The sequence below is a fragment of the Falco rusticolus genome, chromosome 8 (genome assembly GCF_015220075.1).
Source record: "Falco rusticolus isolate bFalRus1 chromosome 8, bFalRus1.pri, whole genome shotgun sequence".
Taxonomy (NCBI): domain Eukaryota; kingdom Metazoa; phylum Chordata; class Aves; order Falconiformes; family Falconidae; genus Falco; species Falco rusticolus.
Genome location: NC_051194.1, coordinates 41,433,079 through 41,460,315, shown reverse-complemented (window position 1 = coordinate 41,460,315; position 27,237 = coordinate 41,433,079). Strand labels below are relative to the sequence as shown.

The 27,237-nt window shown below is 36.0% G+C and overlaps 1 protein-coding gene across 1 annotated transcript in view; it reads left to right on the top strand.

Moving 5' to 3' along the window:
- The window catches only part of KCNH7 (potassium voltage-gated channel subfamily H member 7), a 236,540-nt gene that overhangs the window by 132,794 nt on the left and 76,509 nt on the right, over positions 1-27,237 (top strand). The window contains exons 3-5 of the mRNA XM_037398689.1: positions 5,264-5,419; positions 13,417-13,449; positions 19,548-19,976. Of these exons, the coding sequence (XP_037254586.1) occupies positions 5,264-5,419; positions 13,417-13,449; positions 19,548-19,976 (618 nt within the window). The remainder of the gene's footprint in view (positions 1-5,263; positions 5,420-13,416; positions 13,450-19,547; positions 19,977-27,237) is intronic.

Sequence of the window (27,237 nt, the reverse complement as noted above, 5' to 3'; positions counted from 1 at the left end):
CAGCATTTCATATGTTCCTAAGTTACTCATATTTGCCATGCTGGGCATGTGGACAAGATCCGCAGCCTTAGCCTTCCAAAGGTCCACGCAAATTAGGGCAGCCTTTTTCTTTCTAAGACCAGGGCATACATTCCATGTAATTAAATTCCCTTTACTTTCTGCCTGCACAAGTATCATCCTGGACCTGAGTAAACAGAGTAACCAGCTTTCTGAGACTTGTCCCAGTCTGGAAGATGTAGAGAGAGATGTTTCTTTTGTCCGTTAGGGAGGAAGAGACTATTGAATTTGGAGAGTTAAGGAGTTAGTAGAAAGCCATGCCTTGGCTTCTCATCCCAAACAAAGACTCCGTGAAGGATGGGCAAAGTCAAGAGAAGGTGTTCTGATCTTCCACATTAATTGTCCCTTAGATTCTCTCTTTTCTTTCCCCAAAGAAGTTCTTATTAACATTGGCCAAACTCCATGAGTCATGATATGTTGAAAGGACAGATAAGACTGTAAATATGAACACAAGATAACAAAATGCCATTGGTTATGTTTTATGACATGATGTTCTTTGTACTTTGTGTTTGTGGAAGTCCACTTTTTCTGAACAGAGGAATATTAATTTTCTACTTATTGTAACAGTGATCAGAATCTAATGTCAGAGTAACTGGTCAAAAATGAACCTGTGAAAACAACACACATTTCACCTCATTACTAACAAAATGGGAACTATGCAGACTTTTCTGAGCTCCTTTTCTGTAAAATGCTGATAGAATTAAGACTAAGCTTAGGACATAATTTAATACGAAACATACTTAGTTGCCTTTCTAGTATAATTGATAGTTTCAGATTATAAATTAAAATGTAAGGTATAAACTCTGTGTTTGTAACTAATATGTTCTAAGTTTATGCCTCTGAGAGAAGGCATTTTGAGCATTTCTTAACATGACAAAATGTGAATCATATCAAGGGAAGTGATGGGTAGTTATCTCCACAATAAGTGCAGTGATTATTTAATAAAAGTGCAAAGAATACTCAGCTTCTTTCTCTTGTCCCTCTATTATCATAATATGGTCACATTGCAGAATTGTCTCATTTAGATATGTCTTTAAAGAAAAAACAGGATTGCCTAGCTCTCGAAACATGTACAGTATCTCTACGTCTAACTTTTAACTGCCCTTGGTCTTGTTCTAGTAGGCATGGGGTTGTTGGCTCTTCATTTGTTCTGTTTTGGTTTTGTTCCTTCTCACCTTCAATTTTAAATGAGCAGAAGTGGCTATGGATTGTACAGATATCTACACTGGAATACTTGTATGTTGCCATGGTGAAAAATTATCATAATCCTAGAAAACTCTTTTATGAGGTCAACCTGTCCAGAAATTTATATATGCACACAGATGACATACTCAACATCTTTCTTTCTACACCCTTAGTTAGTTGTCCACACCAGCACTAGCAACATCTGAGAAAATGTTGCTAGAATATCTAAGAAGTCATAAATGCATTGGTGCAGGGAGCCAAGACTGATACCAAAATATGTCTGAACAAGTCTCAGCCCCAGCAAAGGCAGTCCTCAAATTTGTATTGAGGTGGATGAGTTTGAATGTTTTAATGGTGAAATGCAGATAGCAACTGTCAGACTTATTCAGGGCAACAGGGCTGCAGAGCCATTCTGTAGAACCACAATGGATTTTCAAGTGTCACTGTTGTGTGAAACATGGGGCTTCTGAAGAATTAGGACAAATATCTAAATGCCACAGTGTCTCAGTTTTCAGAGATCCTCTGAGCTTGGCATATGTAATGGCCTCTGAAAATTTCTTCCAAGGAAGACTGAATCAACATAGTTGTTTGGAACGTGTCATTTTTCAAAGTTTGCTTGTCAGAGTTTTTCACAGGAGAATGGAGGCTCTTGTAATTTGGAGTGCCTTCACTGTTGTATTAAAATTAATGTCCTCTCCCAATTGCTCATAAACAGAGCTATTACAGTTCAAATAAGTGACTGCAGTTGTATCTAGGATGCAGCCTGATAAAAATCTGTCCTAAAATCCTCTCTAGAAAATCACTGAAAAGGTTAATAGATTTTATGAACCGAATTAATTGGTTTGATGTGCCTGCTTTGTGCTGGTCTCACGAAGACAGTAAACTGTAAATACTATGCAGCCAGATATTTAAATAGACTTTGCTTCACCAGGATTGCTCAAATGGTGCAATATAGCCTTACATAATCCTATTATATCCTAAAACTTTATTTCTTAAATATTTATTGTCATTTATGCATAGATTTTGGCAGTTATTTGTTTCACACCAGCCTGTCTCGTCTTGTGAAATCATACTGTTGAATACATAACCACAGAATTATACATCATATCCACACAGCATACAGGGGAGTAGAATTTTTTCACATATGGGTTTTTGCCACTAATTTAACTAGATGAAAAAGTAGGCTTTAAAATGCCATAGACAGAAGAAAACAAGCCCTTATAACTATGTAATTCAAGCTGAAAAGAAAATATCCAGGTTTTCCTCTTTATCACCTCCAATGATGATAACAAGAGAGCACAACAGGTATATTTCATGATTACTCCTCAATAGTAATCTTTATAAAATCCAGATATATCCCTGGATATTGCATCTATTAATTACAAAGGTATAATTTTCATAATTATTCTGATTATATCATCCACTTGCCTTGTGCTGTTAGATGAGAAATGTAAATTCCAGAAACCTCATTAGAATTTTTATTGCTCATGAGAAGCATTTCTTACTCTCAAAGTAAGAGAGACAGTATAGAGACAAAACAGGGAAAACGTTGAGTGCAATGAAGAGCAGTGGAATGCCAGAGTGCAAATACTGAAGAAGATTGTTTATAAACAAGCTACTTCTTAATATTTATTTATTTATTGCCATCAAATCCAACAACTGAATGCTTGATTTAGTTTTGCTAGTATTCTTTCTTTGTACCCAACTCTTATTTTCCAGTCACACTGGGGTCTTTCCTGTTATTTTGTATTTTGTATTTCCTTATGGCTGTTTCAATACAGATAGATACTGATAATTGTATAGCAGGTAACTCTTTCTGTATTAAAGACAGTGACAGTAACTGTGACAGGCATTATCTTTTGATCAAGTTGCAGAATTCCAATTCCAGTCATTCACATAAAGTAAAAATTCTATGCCTCTAAAATAAGCTCAGGTATCTTGGAAAAACTTCAAACTAAGGAACTACACTGGAGTCATTAGCCTGCTGGTGCAATTTGTCCTCAAAGGAACTATGATGAATTATATGAAATATGAATCTTTCCCATTTTTTATTCCCAAAATATTTCTACATACAGCTTAAATTTTTTAACCCTGTGCTCTCTTTGCCAGGTTTTTAATCTGTGGCCCGTTAAACATCTTCTGCATCTCCCAAGAGATGCAAATCCCTAGCTCCAGTACAAATGAGGTTTGTACGTGCTTGAGGGTGGAATGTTCCACATAAACGGGAGATAGTGTCATTACTTAACATTGTGGGAAGCATTTCAAAAGCTGAAACACCCTTGCCTTCAAAAACAGGAAAGTTTTTAAAGAAGTCAGGCTTCTTGTCATCCTTGTTTGCATAAACTGATAAATATTAGATCCACTGGAGTTCAGTGTTTTTCAAAGCCACGCACCCCTCAGCCTAGCCCCACTTCCAGTCCTCTGTGTTAAAGGTGTCTAGTTGGGGGATATCTGCTCAATCTAGAAATCTGCATGTCAAAGCATAGTCTATAGCATGAAATAGTAAGTCTTTTCTTCCAAACAAATCAATAAATATAATTCTGACCGTTTAAAATCAATATGTATTGTTATTAACTAAAAACACAAAGATTATTTCTAAATTATGTTCAGACCCTCTGTTTAACCGTCTAAGTTGCAATGCTTGGCCTGCAGCACTTCTATTTTTAGCTCTAATGGAACAGTCTTAAATTGCTTATTTTCTGTTTACTAAAGTCATTGAGCTTGTAACCATGGCAACTTTGGCAAGTGCCACAGCTTAACTGTTTTATTAAATGGATTGAAGGTACAGCTGCAAAACTTGAAAAGCCAGCATGTCAATTTTATACATAGCTCATACTGCCATATATACCACATTATAGAAAATACTACTTTAAATATGAGGATCCAGAATCTGATCTTGGTTATAATGATATCAATCTTTACTATCTCTGTCCTCAATGGAAAAAAAAAATAATCTTGTGTAACCTAGATCAGGATCTGTTTTTGTCAAATTGCACAGCCTGTCAAGTTTCAGTGATTACTGCATTTGAATGCATAAATTGCAGATGATGTACATTAAACCAGTCCCTAGCTATCATAGAAAGACACCATCTCACAGTTGTGTTTGCATGAAGCTTTTAGCACATTATTGTATTGTTTACAGCAATCACATAATTTTTTGGAACCACTAGAAGGAATTAAGTCAAAACTAATGACCTTGTCAATTTAAACTTCTTCAGAGTCATACTGGAACAATTAGCACAAAGAATTCTTTAAATCTGTAATTAGGCTTTGGAACAACACCCTGAGTACTAGAGGTGTTGTGGAATTACACCTTCTATATCAGTACAAGCTGGGTATGGCCCATATATATGAAAAACTAGGGTGCTTTTAAATTTATCCTTTAAATTGTATATATCAGTTAAGTCAAATACTGATTAAGATTATTGAAAAATATTACCACAGTTTATAAGTTCTTTTGTGATAGAATATAAAACTCCATAGGATCAGGTAACAAATATAATTTTAACACAAACCTAAACAATACTATATAGCCCCCAAAAGACTGAGAGCTAAAATAAGAATAGTCATATATTTACACCCATAAATATTTAATGCATGATTCATCCTGTTGTAATAGAACCAAAAGCTTGAAGAATGTTTGACATTTATAAGAATGGGGTTCTGCTTTCTTTGCTAGTGTTATGGTTGGAACAGTGTTCGCATTGCTGCTTTTGGTGCTAAATGTCTCCATATCACAAGTCTGTCTATATAGGTACTTCCAGTGAATAAAAACCAAAAAGTAAAATTGACATTTTAAAGGAGAGATCTTTTGGAAGAGGTAATAATCTAATAAATTATAAAAAGATGTATTTCTTTCTATGAAAATGTTCCTGTTTAAATTAAATAGTGTGTCTGAATGTTAAATCATTAAATTCAAAGAAATATGCTTCACTATCTGTTGGTATAACTGTAATTACTGGAGGGAAAAAATAATGACGTTTCCTTTCATTTATGTATTTCTTTTTTTCTCCATCTGCAGGATCTACCTTCATTTGCAACACCCACATAATTCCAGTAAAAAATCAAGAGGGAGTAGCAATGATGTTTATTATTAACTTTGAGTATGTAACAGATGAAGAGAATGTGGCATCTCCTGAGAAGTGCAAGCCAATACTGCCATCCAAACTTGTAAATCGTAAGTTACTCATTGAAAGTTCTCTGCTTACCTCTACTTTTAGCTGGGAGAGTAACTAACCTGTGCAATAATGATACCAAAGAACTGATGCAATCCCCATTGCCTGACTCACTTAAGATAGAGTTTAAAACAATAAGAAATTAAACATGGCAAACCTGTTACAATGTTGGCGAGATAATCTATCCGATCTCTGATAGTACTAATAGCGTAGATCTGCTAAGTACTGCTAGGAAATGTAAATTCATTAAAAGTAGAACATTTCACAGAAGTGCATTGCCTTGACAAAAATTGATTATGAACGAAAACCTGCAAAGTATTATGATATAGGCCTACTATTTCACCTTAACTAGTCAAAATTGAACATTTTTATTTCCTTTCCAAATGAAAAATTGTTGGTTGAAGGTTTGATTAAATTACACTAGAAAATACAAAACATGGGGGGAAAAGTTGAAGCATAATTAAACATCCTGGTTTTATCAAATTTTAGTACTTAGATTGGCTTGAAGGATGGGATTTGGGTTTTTTTGTTATACAGGAAATGCTTTTGTTTTCATCCCACTGGAACATAAGTATTGCCGAAATCAGAAAACTACACAGAAGTCCACTTCTTATACAGCTAGAATGTGTGGATTTCTGTCCTTCTACCTGCAGAATGTGTGCTCTTCTCCTGACCTTCACTCTGTGCAACAACAGCATCTTCTGTTTTTGCTGTTCTGTTTGCCAAATCCTTCTGCTTTGCTTCTGCACTCAGTAATCTGCTTTTACGACAAGATCTCCCAGAACACGTCCCCATTTGTACAAACTCTTAGTAAAGCACCGCATACTCTAACACTGAGCATTAACACTGTCCCCTCATTGGCTCAGCGACAGTTGGAAAATACCTTTCCACAGTGTAATAATCTTTAATGTTAGCACAATAAAGGGACCTGGAACCTAAGTTTTCTGACCATTAAATCAACACTTCAGCTTTCTTTAGATAGGAGATAAAGAAGGTATGATATCCACTGCCAGAAGCGGGGGAAGAACTTTCCCAATGTAAGCACCGTGCACTACCTGAAGTGATGACATGCTGCATTATTTTTTCTGCTAGTTATGTTGAGAAGATTGTAAGGAGCAAGTCTGTAACTATACATATAACGGCATTACCAGGCTCCTTCTGATGAAAGCAGTCTTTGCCATTCTTCATAATCTAGACTTTCTGCGCTGTATCTTCTTGACGAGATGCATAGGATCTCACCCAAAGCTCTGTGACTATCAAAAAATAAATACATAACCAACCCCCCCCCTTAATATTGCCAAACCATTCACATTTTTAAAAGATTGAAATTTATTTCTATAATTAATTGGGAAAATAAAAAATACTATTTTCATTAAGCATGGAGAAAGAGCTCTGACTGAATCATTCTAGATAGGCCAAAGTCTTTATACTTATGTCTGTATAACCCTACAATGGCAATAAATACAAGACTGTGGAAAGGAAAATTCCCATTGCTGGAAATTAGCAGTCTGCAGATAATTATTGTTCACCAAATATCACATTTTTTTAAAAACAACCTTTGTAAATATTCTTTACAATACATATTTTAAAACTTGTGCTTTTATACTTTCCTGTCTTATTCTGTTTTGCAGGGTTTTTTAAAAATAACTAATACAGCGGTATTTTTCATTTTTCTTGAGATACCAAGAAAACACTTTTATTTTTTTAGTAATGTTATGGTAAAAATACTGTTAAGGGATATCAGAAAAAAAATTTAAAATTGCATCAGAAAAAAATAAAATAATGTATTAAATTTACATCAAGTAAACCCCACTTACATTCTGTTTCAATTTCAGGATGACATGATTTTGTGAAATTTGAACATTTTACTTCCTGGCTTTAAAAACCAGTTTTATAACATAAGTAAATTTATTTAGCTGGTTCACGCTTAATGTGGTTTTATTGACAAAACAGAAGGTAAAATACTAACAGGGGGTGGGGGATGTGGAAGCTTCATGTCCTGAAAAAGAGCTTTTTGTTCTCATATCTGCAATCCATCACTGTATGTCTTGAAGTGTTGGCACCTGCCATATTTTAAAGTGAAAAGCCACTAAAGAGGAAATCTACAAAAAAATCACTTAGTCAAAACATCCTTCTTTTGTTTTACAGTATTTATGCCTGACATACACTGGGGATTTCCTTGCTGAGAGTTCTTGAAAAATGAATGTGTGGCTCCAAATTCATTACATAATAAAGAAAGATCAAGGTGAAAAGGAGACAGAGAAAGATGACTTGAAACATTTTTCAGCTAGTTGGTACAGCCAGATGCCAGAAACTGGCAGAAACTAGAGCAGGCACATGGCTGCTTTTACTCCTATCATTTCCACTGCTTGTGGTTTCAGAGTAGAGTGTTATGTGGGCAGGATGGGAAGAATGGTGATATAAAATATGCTACATAGCCAGAAAATTCCTCTTGGCAGAAAGAATTCTCAAGAAAGAGGCCAACCTCTGCAAAAAATCCAGAAATAACTACAAGATATTGTGTACAGTCCAGTGGTGGATTTGAATTAAAACAAACAAAAGCCTTGAAATTTAGAAAAGGCAGAAAGACACCAATAAGCAACAAAAGAAGTCACAGAAAAGGTCGAGTGTTTACCAGTAAAAATATCTTTTTTAAGTCATGTTACCATCATAATAAAGGCAAACAGCAGATTCTCTAAGAGGAAGTTATTTTTTCATCGTCTTACTCTATTTAGAACATACATCAACAGGTAAAGCAGCTGATCTATTTTCATTGGATCACACACATACTGGACAGTAAAGGGTACCGGTTCAGGAAAAAAAAAAAGCAAATAAACAAAATCCCCTCAAATCCAGTGACCAATTTAGAGAATGAAAGAGGAGGAACCAGCCATATAACAAGTGCAATACAATTCTGACAAACCACCAAGATAAGCAACAGCTAATGACAAAAGATTTCAGATTGCATTAACATCTACTACCCAGAAGTACACAGATCATGAGAGATTTCTTTCCAGAGCTCCTTAGATTGAGTTCTGTCATATTAGAATGTCTTTTCAACATGAGAGCAAAAAAAATGATTGAGTCAGGTTGTAGAAGAACTAAAAGTGAATAGGAAATAAAAGATTCTAGTTATTTTCCTGACCCTATAGAAAATAAGATAACACTTCCATACTATCATTTTTCCTCTAATTGATTTATTAGGAGTTGACATCAAATTTATTACCTGTGACTTTGTAAAACCTTTCCTTTTTCTAAAAGCATCTTTTCTGCTAGCTGCAGCCAACAGTTTTGAAGAAGACTGCTTACTACAGTGGCCCCCACAACTGTAATCTAACACAATATGAAAAAAAAGCATTTCATGCTGCACACACAGCCCATTGTGTTTTCAAAAGCTGTAGCAGGAAAGAAGGATTCCAATCTGTTAAAGGACTGAGGGCCTTCTGAAAAAATTAAAGACCTACGGAAGGCAACTGACATTTGCAAAGTTGAGCTTAGAGACTACATTTAGTTCTGGATAGGCAGAAAATTTTAAACTTTCCAGCTAAATACTGACAGAACTTGAACTTTTAAACAGTGTTTGTAAGCTATTTGACAGGGATCCTGTCTTTTGTACCCATTACGATGGTTAACGCAGGTTCTGATTCAGCATCGGGCTTGGCAGATTATGATAATAATAGATTATTTTTTTAAAAATACAGTATGTTGCCAGGAGATTGATGACCACATTTGAGTATAAATACAATTCTTTCTAGTCTGGTGCTCAAAAGCTTCTATCTCATATGCAGCAGAAAACTGAATAGGCACTAATGCGAAAAGTGAAGATACTGGCTTCACAATAGCAGTGTAAAAATCCTTTCAGCTGATCCTTTTGTTCCCTTTACTCTTCCTTGCAAGAATTTATCATCAGTTCTCTATGGCAGTCTGACCAGTGTTCGTGTAATCACATAGCTAATTTTTGGGAAATCCTAGCATGCACCAAATCTGTAAAGAACTACCAAATCATAGCCAACTGATTTTTCACTAGTTTCTGTTTCATTGCTTTTGTGTTTTGCCACAATTATATTTTTCAATATATGCCATTTCACTAGTGAAACAAAGGAAATCTTTGTTCATATATAACTCTTTCCATTTGGGAAAAAAAAGTAATCCCAAAACATTTGTCATATCTTTTTGTTTAAACTTCCAACCAAATTTATTTAATACTATATCTGTCCCATCTTTATATTCAGAAAGGTGAGGAAATTTCTTCTGTAAGCACTTATTTCATGACTGGGTCTCATCCTCCACTCCATTGAGAATGTCTTTGTACAATGTGCAGTTAAAGTGAGACATACAAACTGATTTCTGCTATAGATGTCCATTCATCATCCAATCACTCTTTCTAAACTTTGTCTCATTTCCAGATATGACAATTCTATTCATTCTTATTTCACATCTTTTCTGATTGTTTGCTTTTTGCATTGCCATTTCTTAGGTCATGTAAATGTTTTATAATTCCAGAAATTAACTTCTATACCCAAATATAAAAACACTTAATAACTTTATCCCATCTCACTTTATCTGAAATGCTTGAAGACATAAATACCTGCTTTTTAAGTGAAAGGATATTTGTTTAGGTTATTAAAGTGTTGAGATCAAAAGTTTTGAGCTATATAGGCCCTAAAAATGAATTTTACTCGTAATATAAAAGTTCCTATGGACTATTCTCTTACACATCTGATAAGACACTAACATTTGCTTGGTTGTCACTATGATGATAAAAAATTATTTCCAAAAGTCTTGTTCAGAAATTTTCATGAATCTAATCATTTGCCAAAGTTATATAAAATTTTCAAGTCCAACTGAAATAATGCATGAATAATGTATAGACAGATTAAGACAACTCCTTCCTGTTAGGCTCACCGTAAAAGAAAATCTTTATGTAGACTTCTACAATGAACTAAATTAAGAAGATATGTGATTTTATACCAGTTTCACAAAATAACTCTATGAACACTACTAAATTATTATTTAAATTTGTCTACTAGTAACAGTTGTAAACCAAAATAAAATAAGAATTCCTGTACATTGTGTTGTACAAAATTCATTGTATTCTTTATTATAAAGTGTTAAGGTACTATAACTTCTGTATATAAAAATGGCTTATAAATCATCTGTTGAGGAAAGGGAACGTATGTGTCCGGTTTTTCCCAGATCTGTCAAACATTCCAATCTAGCATGTTCATCCACTCCACCAAATCACTGAGAACTTTTTACAGAAATTTACAGAATTAGTGGCATAAATTAATATTTGATTCTGGCACCTGATTCTGTTCTTCAGAGCTGTCAAGTACTTTGTGTCTGTAAAGCTAGTACATGCAAATTATCAAAATAATCATGACACAGATTGAACACAGAGAAAATCAGCTGCCATTTCACACTAACAAAAGATCATAGATTTGACATTACTGACTGCACTATGAAGAATGTAGCTATAATTTTTCTACTCAAAGTAGACCATTTGTGGGATTGTAATGTACATGCATGCACAAAATGAGAAATACCTCTCAGAACTTTAATTCTGAGTTGTTTTCATTTTCTGCCCCACCTGCTGCTTTTTTATTGAATATAAGTGCTTTTTCTAATATTTACTCCAGTCCTGTCAAAAGCAAAACTCCTATTAATATGTAAGCTAAAATAGCTAAATCTTTCAAGCAAAGAGATTCTTCAGGGTGTTTACACTTCACTAAGTTTGCCTCCCTCCTGGTCCTAGCAATACAGTTACATCTCAGGAGCAGAGATCACTGCATCCACTGAAGTTAAAAATGAACCAAACATAACTGAAATTCAAATCAGGCCTTTTCTTTAAGTCAAAGAATTGACTCAAAAAACGGTATTTGTTTTCCTCTTTGCGGTACACTTTGCTATAAAGGTAAACATAGCAGTTAGTGAAAGGCAAGCATATATTTTTTTCTAAATATATCTGGACAACAAGATTGTCATGAAATATTGTAAACCATTTGAGGCACACAAGTTTGCCACATAGAACATGGCACTTAGAAGCAATAGCAACCCTCTGAATTTGCCCTAAATGTAATGAGAAATTTTTCCAAGGTCTTATTTTTAGCTGCAACACTAGGAGCAAATCCATCATAAGTGAGGGCTAGTCAAGAAAAATTGTGTCCAGGAGGACAAAGGTTTCTATCTAGTCAACCAGCAGCATAGTTCTGACAACCCTAATGTCAGTATGTGTACTTGTCTCCAAGGTAAATTACAGTGAATGTTAGGTAAACTGAGACAGCTTTGAACTCGTAGCAGAGGAATATAGCCAAACAGTGAAAGACAGAAGAACCTCTGTTACTTTCACCTTGAGTGCTCCACAAATACCTAGCTGCCTAATTAACAGAACAAAATTAAGATAAATAAATTCTACTACTCTTCTTTTACAGACAGAGAAATACAAGTGGGGTGGCTATACCTCTGTTTCCTCATGACAGTTATGGCTGGGGCTTAGATTAGAAAGGAAGCCTCCCTGGATTCTAGCCACTGTAATTAGCTGTTTGCATTACTGAGTCTCCCAGCTAGGATCACAGGGCTATTGTGCTATATCTTGTACAAACATTCAATAAAAAAGGCAATCTCTGCTTAAAGAGATTACAAACCAAACAGAGGGAATGACACAGCTTTCAGTAGCTTTCAGTGGAGGTGACTTGTGCACGCTGGACAGGAGAAGGAACACAAACTGACAATACTCGCTCTGCAGAGACCCTGCAAATTTTCCTTTTGCTATTTAAACAAATACACAGTATGAGAAATTAGTTTGAAAAGGATTCTTGGCTTGAACTAGATCCAGAAGTTTATTTCAGTCCTATATTTTTACTCATTTTTAACAGCTCTCCTATCTAATTGTTCTTTTCAGGACATTTAAAACAGATGGGTTCTGTGAGGTAACTTGAAGGCTAGGATAATGGTTTTGCAAAGTCATCCCACATTGTAATACTTATCACCAGGGAAGTATAAAGGCAGTGAGTTTTTCATCATTCTTTGATGGAAGACAGAGTCCTGTGCCTCTTATTCATAATAACAACTATCCCAGAGAACTTAACACATCTGTGCACTTGTTAAATTAAATTAGATTTTAACTTTAAGAGGGAGAAATCAAAACTTTCAGCATATCTCAAGCTTAGACAAAGAGGATTCTACTAGACATCAGGAAAAAAAATGGATTTGAGAAGCTTTGAGATGGACACTGGTCATAAGGAATATGTTTTGTTATTTATATCATTCAACATGGAGTAGGCATTATCTTAAGGTAAGCAAACAAAATAGATCTATAGATAAAAATAAGGAGATTTACCACAACTGTGTCCTACTTGACTATGTTAAGAAGCATAGCACCCAGGCAAGCTGGGCATTTCAAAGACCTGAAAGCAACTGGCAGAGACACATAACCTGAAGAGTTCTTCCCATGAAGACATGAGATAAGTGAGCTCTATCAGGAATATGAAACTTCTCTAATGTCATACTCTGAATAAGTGTCAGTGAATAAAGCCTATTCTTCCTAAGGAGATTATGAATTCTTCAACTTTTCAATAAGTTTCTTCCAGACAAAACTGGCATTTCCTAGCAAAGAAATGATCACTAAGAAATTAGAAGAGGTTCCATTTCATGAGAAATACCACATTAGTCTGCATCCACCTACTTTAGTTTTCTGTCTGAAACATTAGCCAACTTCAAAACTTGGTAATTGGAAACATATATTGATCTATGTGACAAATTTAGCAATTACCAAAGTACTTCTTAATGGAATAGTTCTGAAACTTTCCAAACAAAAAGGCAATGTACTTTTAAACAATTCTTCTGCAAATTATATATATTGTATATGAATTCAAGCTACCTTCTAAAACGTTTGGAAATTTGATATTTTACTTTCTTTTCTTAACAGTCTGTTTAATTTTTTTTAGCTATTTCTTTTTAAGCTAAAGCTTTTTGTAAATCCAGTTTAATTGTATTTCAGATGGTAACAACCTTTCCAGTGGCTCTGCTTCAGGTAAATCTATCTTCTAAAATTCTATCTACTAAAGTCCTTTAATTGCTTTGTTCTGATTCTATTATTTCAAGATATCATTACATTTTATATAATTCTAGACGAGTGCAAGTCAAAATAAGGATCTTGCTCCCACTCTCTGAATACTTATTTCTGCAAAACTGTAGATATAACAGCTAAACTATTAACTTTAGTATAATTATATGACATATAAAATCCAAATGTAATGATACTTTTCATCTTATTATCACTGGAAGTTCTCATATGCAGATCATAAAATATTCCAATTGCTATATGAGACAAAACACACCGTGTTTGATAGTAGTATATAAAATCAGTGTTAAAACATAAAGAGAAGTTCTTCAGCCTTTTTGTCTCAGACAAAAGAAAGATTTTTTTTATTCTATGGAGTCTGTCAACCAAGGTGATAAAGGGTTGAGAAATTCTTAGGAACTTGATTTAATAGATATAATTATTTTTTCTAGTTACTAAACAACCAACCATATTTGTCAGCAAGACAGCAAAATATTGTGCTAGTTGATTAATTCTTTGCAAATAATGTTTGTTGTGATGGTTGCTATGTTATTTCACTGAAGTTATTTACTGTTTTCTTCTTTTCCACTTTTAATTAAGTCTAAGAAATAAAACTACAAAAAGCAAAATCTCATTCTAAGAGGATCAAATATTTTTTTTCTTATGGCTTTTTCACAAAGACACTGTAACTCCTATAATGTTAACATAATGAAAAAGATCTAAAAAAAAGGACATCTCTATCAACAAATGGGAAGAAAACAAGACAGGTAAATGTACAAGTTCATATTAACATCCAAAGATATAACCATTCTGTCTTTTGAGGGAGACCCTGAGAACATTCTTCAGACTAAATTCCTGGTCAACCACACACAGCACAGCCCTACACGTAGGCAGAGATTTCATTTCCTTCCTTTCATGTTTTGACAGGCTACCTCAGAGGCCTATGTGTAGACAGGAGGATCTGGAACCGTATTATTCTCCTAGCCATTCTCAGTAGTACCTACTAGGAGAACTATAGACAACAATACGCCATCACCAGCAAAAAGATAAAACAACTTTCCCACTAACAAGGCAACATAAAGGAGATTGCTGTTACCAATACTGATGGAACTCAAGCGCAACCTTAATTTTAGAGAAAACTAAAAGAAGAACTGCCAAAATTAAAGTAGACCATACTAAAGCATTAAAAAAATGTGCGTATGCAGTATCTGAGAACTATACATTTGAACTTCTGAAGTTAATAATTGGATATGCCTTCTTTTCCTGCCTGAAAAGAAATTAAGATCATTTAATAAGCAGAGCAAGAAAATTATCCACTTATGTATACTTCTCTGTATTTGAGGGAAAAGGACTGAAAAAAACCCCATAATTGACACTTGCTGTAATTCTCTGTCTTAAGACCTACTGACCCCAGACTGAAAATGAGGCAGCATCACATGCCTCAGTGTTTGCATAGAGTACGTTCAAGTATTGGCCGCTATTTTAGACTGTCAGTGTTTAGGGATTCCTTTTCTCAAAAGCAATTGTATCCTTTAGTCTGTTGTGTGAGTTGTTAGATCGTTTTGAGCAGCAATTCAATAATTGCCTGTGTCTGTATTTCTGATAACCTAGATCCTGAAATTCATTGGTAGTAGACATTCAGTTATCAGAAAATCTTTCTGCAAAGAACCAACTTGTGCTCCTTTTGTGAAAGTAATTTTGCTTATTGTTTGGGGAAGTTTCAGAACAAAAGTATTGTTGAATTAACCCATGCTCTGGAAGATATCCTGTCATAATCAACCTACCTTACCTGCCCTTGTCAAGAAAGTCTCTCTCTGTTTGGAATAGGTCAACCTATATATATATACTGAAAAATGACATAGGTTTCATATTCTAGCCAGACCAGTCATCTACTACGATAAAACTATTCAAGATTTTATTTTCTTCAATACTCTAAGATAGTTAACAGGTTGTACTAGAACATGGGCAGTTCAGAGCTTGGTTTAACTTGTAGCCTAAGACAGGTTGGTATGTCACACCAGGAAACAGTTCTGACAGTTTCTACACCTCACTTAATTTCTCTCGTGCAAACTCCTTGTGCATTTGAGCTCCTTTGATTTGATTTTGCAGTCTAAATCTAGAGAAGATTGAGTGTAACAGAGTAAATCTAGCTCACAGCTAGGGAGCCTGAGAGCAGCTACCACTTTTTTTCTTTGGCTAATGCATCTTAAAGCAGCTTCAGATGCTGATTTCTGCATAACTACTTCATCAGCATGAAAGTGACAATGCTACCAGAGATGCTATAAAAACTGGCTAATCAATTCTTTGAGAAGCCATCATGACCTCCAAGTTGCTGTCTCTTAGGGTTGCCCTTCCACAGTGCTCAGGATAGGAAACTAGGAATCCCATGTGCATTGACATGGATAAATAAACTTCAGGATAGCACATAACACCTACCAGTAATCCCAAAGCCGCTAAAGAAATTGTAGTTAAAGTAAAGATCTCTCAGTTGTAGGCATTTCTCTGACTTTACCACTGTGTCTAGTATGTAAATATACCTTTTCATTACTAGATATATAAGAGTACGTTCACCGTGGCAAAGCAATATTCAAGCCAAATATCATTTCCCTTCCGTGTTATAGAATGCTTGCACAGAACAAATAGGGGAATTACTTGCCAGGCAAGTGTATTGGGTTATTAAATAAATCCTTATTCAGATATGTTTTTGCTGGAATACCCCATTTTCAAAATCAAATTTATATTGATGGGGCAGGAAATTTGCAACCATGATCGTAACTGTTAATAAAGTCTTTTTGGAACCATTCTTTTTGGGTATTTTTTCCCTGCCACAAAATTCTATATGATGGTACTTAGTGTTTGAGAATTGCAATTTTCTATTAAGATTTCCCATCTCAATACTTATAGAAAAGCAAGGCTATTAATTATTCTTACCAAGCAAGGCTATTAATTATTCTTACCAAGATAGGCTTTTTCCTATACTTTTTCCACAACACTATTAACCAAAACATTTAATTTTCATGAATTCTAAATATTTTCTTCTTTGATCTCTCAAAATATGAGACAGAATTTAAAAAGGCTTTCAGAGGGCAAGAACAGTCAATCTGAATTTGGGACTTTGAAGATAACTACATCTGCAAATAGTTTAGAAGTGTCCTTTCTCATCTGTAGTATATTTTTGGATGAGGGTTAGCTGAGATGGCACAGAGAATAAATGCAACCAACAGATTAACTCATTTGCAAATTACTTATTCAGTGAAGCAAGGCTTGAAAGGAGGAAACGGAATGTAAGCCTGGAATTGTGACTAAGACTCAACTGCTTTCCTCAGTTGCTCTTGGCAAGCCACAATCATACAAATCTCTGACTCAGCATTAAGAAGAATTTGGCAATGTAGTCTTCAAATTCAATAAACCATGAGTATTTTAATGTAACATTACCTGTATATTTATAGTAAATTGCTAGTTACATCTCTAAAAAAGTTTTAGTATTATAAGCCAAGATAAATCTGCTCTAACATCGTACCTACACAAATCAGGGGTTGTTAATTTTCAAATAAACATAAATTTTCAAGTATGTCAGGAAAGCTTCCACTGACCATTCTAGTCTATATCAGGACAGCAGGCCTGGGACCCTGAATTTTGCTTTATCACAAATGGTATTGTTACTGAGCTGAGTAAGGAAGTGTAATGTAAACCAGACAAATTCTGAATGGGTCTCCTGATAGCTTTAACTGTAGTACTGCAGGGGAGTGTTGAATGTCCAACACAACATATAGCTCATTATCTATACACTGAAGAAGAAAATATTGCTACTCTAAAGTATTCAAATTAAAAAGCAGGAAATAAGGATTCTAACTTTGAGTCCATTTATTGTATATTTATAGAAGAATAGCAAAAAGCTACTCATTTAAGTTTTCTAATTCATACCCAAGAGTCTTAGCAAGAAGCAAAATTCTGAGTATTCTTTCCAGCTGAACTGCAGTTAGACATCTAAATCAGTAATGCAGTGTAACATGGACATATTAAATTGGTGAAGCAGAAAAGACCATCTGGACCACCATGAATATGGCTAAAATAGAGTGCCAGCAAAAAGCCTTTAACAGTGTCTAATGCCAGAAAACCTTATGAATGGTATTTTTAAGTTCAATGTAATTTGTGAAAAATAAATTATAGTATGTTTCACTTTTGATGCAATAAGCTTTCAAAATTTATTTATAAACTGCTTTACAACCCAATTTATGTGCATTTAAAAAAAAATATTTTTTTATGTACATCACTAATTTCAACTGTAAGTAATGTGTTCAAATATAATGTTAGGCAAAACATGCATGTTCCCAAGGTGCACTCTGCTGAATATCACTATACAGATTGAAAACTGGCACCTCTAGCTGCTGTTTAGAACATGCATGACTCTGGTTTTATGTAATAGAGTTATCTGTCTACTGTACTGTTGTGTGCATATATGCATTAGAGCAATAGACTGAACACTAAATAGTTTGAATTCAACAAGCTTTTTCAGAAACTTTCAAGGAAAAATAAAGGAAGATCGTTACGTGGATTTATATTTCAAAGAAAGGAAAAAAAGGTTGAAACAAAGGGCCAGATTTCTAAATACTGAGATGTTATCAACAGTCTCACATTTACTTTATTATTTAATACATTTAAAATTAGTTGGATCAAAAAGGTGCAAAAGTGAGATGAGAATGTTTGCGGATGTCACAAAATTATTGAGAATATGATATGAGATTTACAGACATATGATACTGAGTGGCCACGTGATAAAACAACAAATAATTTTTTTTACAGAAATAACAATAGAGACTAAACTATCTGCTACCAACCAAGAAATCCCTCAGCTATTAAGAAAATATTTTAAGTATAGCACAGGCTAGGAATAGAACTCAAAAAGGCAATAAAATATAACAAGACATATCAAGATGACTTCTGAGAAATCATTTTGCTATTGATTCACTGTGGAAAACACGTAGCAAAGTGAAGGGTGACAAGGAGCTATTAGATAAATAAAACCATTTATGCAAGACATCTGATCTTTCAATTATTTTGTTAATTTTTTTTAAAAAAAAATCTTTTTCTAAACTATTTACTCTGTTTTCTGTATATCTGTCCCTGTGCCCCCACCTATGAGTTGTATTGCACAATACCTTAAAATATTTACTAACTGGATTTGGTTTTATTAGAAGGACAGTTTGTAAATTTTACAGTTCTTCCTCTGTTTTCTTTATTTGCACCACATTTTACACTTCCTCTCAGCTACTGGTATTTCTCACCATTACACAAAATTGTTAGTTTTACACACACTCAGAATAGCCTAACCAGCCACTCAATATACCAAGCCCAACTAAGCACACACCCATGCAACTGTACAAAAAATAATTGCATTGAAATAGGTGCAACTAAGGCTCAAGACCTGTGTTGCTGCTGCTGCTTCTGGCATGTTCTTTTACTTTTCATTTTAAACTCATTCAAAATAAGTGTTTCATTTAACAGTGAGATGTAAGTATTGGAAAGGATTTTGGAAAAACTGATACACAACTTATTTTTCTTTCCTGAATGATTAGCACTGGTATCTTCCTGTTTAATTTGTAGCCAATAAATCAATAAATCAGCAGCACACTTTTAAGCGTAAGGAGTTCCACTAATAATAGAATCCACAAATAGCTATTTCAGAATAACAGCTACAAAGCAGCTTGATGTGTTCTAGCAGTCTTTTATAGATGCATAAATTTTTTATTTAGAAAGGACCATCAGAACAGATAAACCTTAACTCTTTTAAGACAGACTGTAAAATCAATGCTGCTATCCCTATTCTGGGCTAAATAATTTATGTCTGACTGAAGTATGAAATCCTGAAACACCATAACTATAACAAACTTACAGCTATATAATATTTCCATATTTCCACATTCCATTGTTAAGTATTGCAGTTTATTGGGGATAGGTCAATTATTTACAGCTATTATTATGCCCTCTGACTGTGTGTGAAAAAGCAGGTTTTCATGACAAGAAACTAATATGTAATATTTTCTTCTTTTGTATGTATTTACCTGTAGGCAGACTTTTTGGGTTCCGGTTACCTGGATTGAGACTTTTAACATACAGAAAGCAGTCCTTACCACAGGAAGATCCTGATGCAGTGATAGTCGATTCATCTAAGCACAGCGATGACTCAGTGGCAATGAAGCACTTTAAATCACCTACAAAAGAAAGCTGTAGTCCTTCAGAAGTGGATGATACAAAAGCACTGATTCAACCCAGTAAATGTTCACCTTTGGTTAATATATCAGGACCTCTTGACCATTCATCACCTAAACAGCAATGGGACAGACTTTACCCTGACATGGTAGAGACAAGCAATCCACTAACCCATTCCAGATCAAAGGAAAGCATTTGTAGTATACGGAGAGCATCTTCAGTACATGACATAGAAGGCTTTAATGTCCATCCCAAGAACATTTTTAGGGACCGTCATGCAAGTGAAGGTATGGTAGAAAGTCAATCTGTATTCTCTGGTGTATTAAGAAAGGAATTATTGCAATTTTTCATAGTACTTATCATCTCTTTCTAAGCAAAACTAAATATAATGAGCTTTATAAATTCAAAGGCACACTAAAAATATTAAAGGCCCAAATACGTCAGGCTTATTTACACTAAATACTGCTTTGCATGTTTAAGCAAACCAATGAAATCATGAGGTTGCTTTTAGAGAAGATTATATAGAATAAGACAGAAAAATTGAGCCCAACATTCCTAAAGCTAATAAGTGAATATTAGTAGCGGGGGGTGGGGGTGGGGGTGGGGGGAAATCAGGTGATCAAGCTACAATTATGTGCACAATTTTGTCCCACACTCACATATATTATATTGTTTTTGACTGTATGAAATCCTACTTCAGAAATGGATCAGTTTATTTTTTTAAATCTGTAAAGTGTACATTGTATATTCACTGATCCAACACTGAGACATGCCTTTTTTCTCACACTGGAGAAAATATCCTCAGCAATTCCATTGAAATGCTTTCTGATTACTTAGTGAAATACTTGGTGAAATGGTGAAATGTTTAGTGTAAAATTCATTTAAGTGTGATTTTTTTCTTTGTGTTAGCATATTCTTGCAAACAGAAAAATTTAAGATGTTTTCTCTGTCTTCCTTTCCTACTGTCTCTCCTAATTACGCAAAGTCATGGGGTGTGGTCTATGATTTCCTGTTGAAGAAAGGGAGTTTGAGAAAACTGGGAAACAGCTTAGCAAACAGAGGTTTGAAAGCCCTGTGAATGGAAACTGGCTTTCAAAGAAAAGCACCACATACACAAAGCTTTTGCAGCTACTGATGATCTAATGCCTTGAATTGCATCCTTTTTATTCAAACAAGATGTCAAAGAATGTATGGGGAGTATGTTAAGATTTCAAGAACATATGTTATGTAAGACTGTACAGATTCATAAATTAGCAAAAAATTAATTTTCATTTTCAGTGATTGCCTGTTTTCCTGCTATTCATTGGCCACAAGTGTAAAATTCCTACAAGTTCTCCTGCCTTTTGGAAGGTCTATATCAAGGGCTCTTTGCTTCTGTACATGTCCTAAAATATAAATCTGTATGCTCTGTCACCCAGATTAACTCCTAGAATAGCAGAACTAATTGTTCCTTCCAGTTATTCTTCCTGTATTAAATACAATGGCTAAATACTTATTTTCTCATTTCTGTTTAGAATCATAGAATCATTTAGGTTGGAAAAGACCTTAATGACCATCAGGTCCAACTGTTAACCCAGCACTTCCAAGTTCACCACTAAACCAGGTCCCTAAGCACCACACCTCGTATTTTTTAAACACCTCCAGGGATGGTCATTCCACCACCTCCCTGAGCAGCCTATTCCAATGCTTGACCACCCTTTCAGTAAAGAATTTTTTCCTAGTATCCAGTGTAAACCTCCTCTGGTGCAACTTGAGGCCATTTCCTCTCTTGTTACCTGGGAGAAGACCTACCCCCACCTGCCTACAGTCTACTTTCAGATAGTTGTAAAGAGTGATAAGGTCTCCCCCTGAACCTCCTCCTCTCCAGGCTAAACAACCCCCGTTCCCTCAGGTACTCATCATAAAACTTGTGCTCCAGACCCTTCACCTTTCTCTGGACACGCTCCAACACCTCAACATCCCTCTTGGAGTGAGGGCCCCAAAACTGAACACAGGATTTGAGGTGCAGCCTCACCAGTGCCAAGTACAGGGGGACTATCACTTCCCTTGTCCTGCTGGTCACACTGTTTCCAATACACACCAAGATGCTATTGGCCTTCTGCTGGCTCATGTTCAGCCAGCTGTCAACCAGCACTCCCAGGTTGTTTTCCACCAGCCAGCTCTCCAGCCACTCTTTCCCAAGCCTGTAGCATTGTATGGGGTTGTTGTGATCCAAGTGCAGGACCCAGCACTTCTTGTTGAACCTCATAGAATTGGCCTCAGTCCATCTATCCAGCATATCCAGATCCCTCTACAGAGCCTTCCTGCCCTCAAGCAGATCAACACCCCTGGCCAGCTTGGTGGGAAACCAACTTGATTTCTTCTGGTTCTGATATTTTTCAGTTCAAATAAACCTGAAAAATCAATTAGATCCATCCTAAACCATACCATTTTGCTGTATTTCATGTTCACATTCAAGCCAAGATTTCAAGATCAGGATGTGGAGGCAAAAATGCTAGGGTTGAACATTGGCATGTCTTTTGGACCATTGCATAAGCTTCATCTTGATTTCAGCTTCCCTAGATATTTAAACTAACCTTTCAAATAAAACACATTTAAAGGTATCTGTTTTGTCAGTTTCTATTTTCAGAACTGATTTTCATTAAAGCACTTCCCAATTGGTGATTCTTCATATAGTTATATGATAAAAGTGTGTAAAAATGTTTGAATATTGTCTATAGTGATAGTGGTATAAAGCTCATGCAGAAATCACCTCATAATTTAATACTTGCTGTGTGAAGGAGCAAAGATTTCTAGCTCCATTTCACTAAATAATATTTTTCAGATGTTAAATACTAAGGAAAATGAATTTTACTCTGAGGATTTAATAAGCTATTTGAATTCCTATGGCCTCTCACATGATTTGATCATTTACAGTTTAAATAGATAAAACACTGCCAGTCTCATTTCATTCTGCATAAGCTACAAAATAGTAGGGAATCTAGCCTTAAGTTAGGTCATACATAGACATTCTAAAAAAGTACAGCAGAACAGAGGAAGGCTTTCAGAATTGCATTAGAATTAGTAACTATCCTTGATGCCATCTGCTTCCAAGCATATTAGAATTTGACACCTTATGCTGAAAAGATGTTTAAATTTAGCCAACAAGTCCTGCTTGCCTTACTCACTAGTGAGCCATAAAACCCTATTGTTGCTATAAAATTATCCATACAAGTTAGGCAACCAGAATTCAGCCTAAATCATCTTCTCTGGGCTCACAGATTCTGAGCAGAAGCTGTAGATACTGTAAAGCCCTATGTAAAAGTACAATAAGTAAAAGTAAATTAAGGTCTCAATGGTTAAATTATTACCCGAGGAAGCATAAGGTTTAATATATTTCTCAGTCCTTTTTTTTTTTTTGATCCTAATACTTCTGAATTTTTCTGAATCCACTAAAAAACTACCAGTGTCTGAAATGCAATTCAGTATTCAAACTTTATTTCTTTCCACTTCTTCCAGTCCAAATAATATTAATTGCATCAGCATAACAGAATTCTGACAGGCGAGAAGAGTATTATTTATACTAACTACAGTAATTCACCCACAGTGATTTTATTTTTTTTTTTGGAAGATAATACAATTGAGAATATAAATGATTTCATGTGTTAAATTAATTTATGCATCCTAGTTGCTTATAATTTTAAAATTATCATAGCTGTGGCCATTATATGCTGAAAGGCATTACAGTAGAAGTGACAATTTAGGATTTTAAATTAGTTTCAGTGTACTCTACTGAGCTCCATTCTAAATTTGCCTATTTGACAACAAAAGCAGCAGGGCAGGAGCTGTGTCTGCCACCCACACTCCAGCCAAGCCCTTCTCACCTGAAATGCCAGCAACCCAGACTTCGCAGGTGGGTACAGGTTCACAGGGACTCCAGCAATTTTACTGTCTTCAGAAAGTGACCTTAGCAACATCGCTGCAGTCTTCTGAAAAAACAGCAGGCTTTTTAGCCTAACCCAGCCTACAAAGTCTGCGTTACTGCTACAGAGGCCCAGCACAGAAAGGCCGAGAGGAACTAAACACTCCCCCACACCCACGGTCCTGAGGGCCCAGCTCAATGTCCTGTGCTCCCCAGTCCTCGGAAAGCTGAGAAAAAGCCGGAGAGGCAGCAGGTGTGACATGACACCATAGACAAGACCCAATGCCACCTCCCATTCCCCTCACAGTAGGAGACCAACGCCTTTCTCCAGAGTGGGGCTGGAGCAGGGCCCTCTGCAGCGACAGCTGCCACTGGGGCAGAGAGGGCACAGGCACCTCATCTTCAGAGGTGGTCTGTCAGCAGGAGACAACTGCAGGTGAATATCAGTTTGAGCCTAATGCTTCTTTGAAAGCTGATCATGGTGGCCAGCAGCACACAGGGGGCAGGGCTGCATCCTGAGCCTGGCCCCTCACCCCTTGCCTGCCCCGGGGCTGCTGCCCACCCTCATACCCCCTCCGAGCTGCCACAGATGGGCAGGGGCATGACACAAAGGGAGGGTGGCCTGTGGGTTGTGTTGTGCACCCATAAATAGGGGTGGCATCTACCTATCCACCCAAGTGGCTTCTTTAAAATAATACTAAATAATAATAAAACCAACAATACTAACAGCAACAATATAAATATTCTCCCTAAAGAAGTTTGACCTCATGAGGGGATTTGGGCTGGGTGTGCCTGAGAGGACAGAGAGCTTTGCCACTGTTACCTTGCAGAAAGGTACCTAAGAGATGAAGAAACATTTAAGGTATATCTTTGTCCTCAGTGTTTCTCTAGTACTCACTCAGAAAGGCGCTGCTCAGCTTGCTGCCGTAGTAAAAGCTTTTCCTCCTGTGAGGCCTGGGCAGGCACGGGAGTCCATGCAGGGCTGCCCGCGCAGCCCACACCCCCTGCAGCCGGCTGGCCCATGCCGCCACCCGCAGCTATGCACGCCTCGGCCTCAATTACATGTGACTAATTACTGCTTCATGGGTTACCACTTTTGACCTCCAACCCAGCACCGGACATGTTACTATTAAGGCAAGTTAGCTAAAGGCAGTCCTACTACCTGCTGATCCACTCCTAACAGTTTCACAGAGTCTCTCTCAATTGTCAAAGTGACTTCGTCTTTACTGAAAGTCTACATAATATAATCAAAGTGGTGCAAAAGTATTTTGATTCAAGCCACACGCATATTTTGAAGCAGTATTTTCTGCTTTTTCTGATGCAGATTTTAGTTGTCTTTTTTCTCTCTTTTTCTTCACTTTTACTATGCTGAAAACCAGACAATGGTCGCAATATCAAAGGTAAAGTATACATCTAGACTATACCTTCCAGTGTCTCAAACAGCCGCACTTTTTGGCATGTTACTTTGCCTGCTGTACGAAATGTTCAAATGCAACATTCTCATGCTGGCCTCTCTAGGGCCAGGTGCATTACTGAAATTATATTTGTTAAACACAGTTATTCCCTTAACTATTTTCTCAAAGCACTAACTACCAGTCCCTGGAAAAAGTGAAGGCATAGTTAAATAGTCTTTTTAGTTAATCATCTGTTAATTCAAAAAAAGAAGGGAGGGAGATAGAACATACCACAGTTATTTAACTCAGTCCTGTTGTCCCTAAGCAGGCAAAACTTCTACTGAAGCTACTACCAGGAGTTTTACCTGTGAAAGGTAGTATAATTGGGTGGGGCCACTAACAAACGATCTATTATTATAAGGTGCTTAGTTTTCAGTTAACTATCTCAAAAATAAAATAATTGGTAATCAGGAGCCTTGTGGAAGTATCTTCACTTATTCCTCTTTTGTCTCTTTAACACTAGTTTCACGTTCCTGGATGGCAGGGGGTATGGTTTCAAGCTTCCTGTAGTATTAAAATGTGCATGCATGAACTTCATTGCCAATTTCATCTTTAAATAACATTTAGTGCAGTTACAAAGTTGTTTCTATTCACCAGCACTGACCTACATCTTTTAAAAGCAATTTGGACATAATTCTTAAGTGACTTCCTCCATTTCTAGAAAAACAATTACTAAAGCGTTCAGTTTAATTACAACATTTCTCGCTATGTCTGAAAACTGGTTTGTGACTTCATGCATGATGCAAAAAGTGTGTGTACCTGGTAAAGTCTTCTCTCCAAACTGCATGCAGTGCATGACCTAAATTCTGTAAAGCGATCCATGGACTATGAAATCATTGCATTTGCGTCATGTGTATGTTGGCAAGATCTTGGCGGGGGGGGGTGGGTGGGTGGGAAATGCAGTCTCTGGTCTCTGTACTGTAAACCAACTTTTATAAATGTATTTCCTGCTGGTGAAAGATGATGATTTGATAGCTCAGGAGAGTGAAATCATTTCTCAATGCATTATGTAAGCAGGGGCAATGGAATCCTACCATAAAAATGGGCAACTCAACCTTAAGGAATTTCCTTTGTAGGGTAGGCAGAAGTGTGTCATTCTCCCTGGTTATTCAGTTCTTGGCCACTCTGCTGAAACTGTCAATCAGGGTGCCAATTAGTGTCAATTATGATTTTTTATGGCCCTGTTTTTCTGCTTCCTGCTATGAGAGTATAGCAAAGATCACCTAGCTGTCAAGTATCTGCTCAATTGCTGCCAGCCTAGGCTGTACTTAAGCTAATAATATCTTTCAATTAATTACCAATATCAATGAGGTACATACATACCTGCCAACACTTTTTAAAGCAAAAGAAAGTGGTTAAAAGAAGCAAGTTTGGTTTTTTTTCTCATGTGCAATTAACTTAAGCCAGGTGTGAGGGAAGACCAGGCCTCACTTCAAGAATTCTACAAACAACAACAACAAATAGAATTCAGCACTGTCTGAAGCATTTCCCCACAGCCACCTCCAGGCAGCCAGTTGCTTCAGGTTTCGCTCCTTCACACATTGCAAATACAATCCAGCTGTCCCACTGTTAACTCTGCAATTTACCCCATAGGCCTAATCCTGTCCCATTGGCTGTTCCTGAATCGTAGCACCCGTTCTTGTTCCCCTCCCAGGAAGACAACAAAAAAACCAACACAAAAAAACAGTAGAAGAAAAAACTTCAGAGTGTTCCCCATAATAGAATTAGGATGCAGTAAGGTTCTCATGTGGATCTGAGAAATACCTGTTGATGCCACACCTTAGATACATTGCAAGACTGGGATTTTGTCTTAAATCCATAACTGCATTTAGCTCTCACTGTCTAAACATCTTTAGAGTTCTGTTTTCCACTGTCATTCTCAAAAGCAAATTTTCCTTACCATGAATATTTTTGGTTTCTGAACTAACTATGATGACAGTACAAAACACATATACTAATCGTTTATATTGCTTTCTTGTTGTACAAAAAACTCTGTCCAATATTGAAAAGAATAATTGTAATGGATATGTACCTCATGAAGCATACAAACTCCGTATTTTTTATCTATTGTGGTTCACTGAAGTAGTACAAGATGTTTAAGTATAAATTCAATACTCCTTTAATATTCTACATATGTGTATCCCTATTGTTTTCAATATTTTGTGGTAATGACAACTGAAGAAATACATTTTT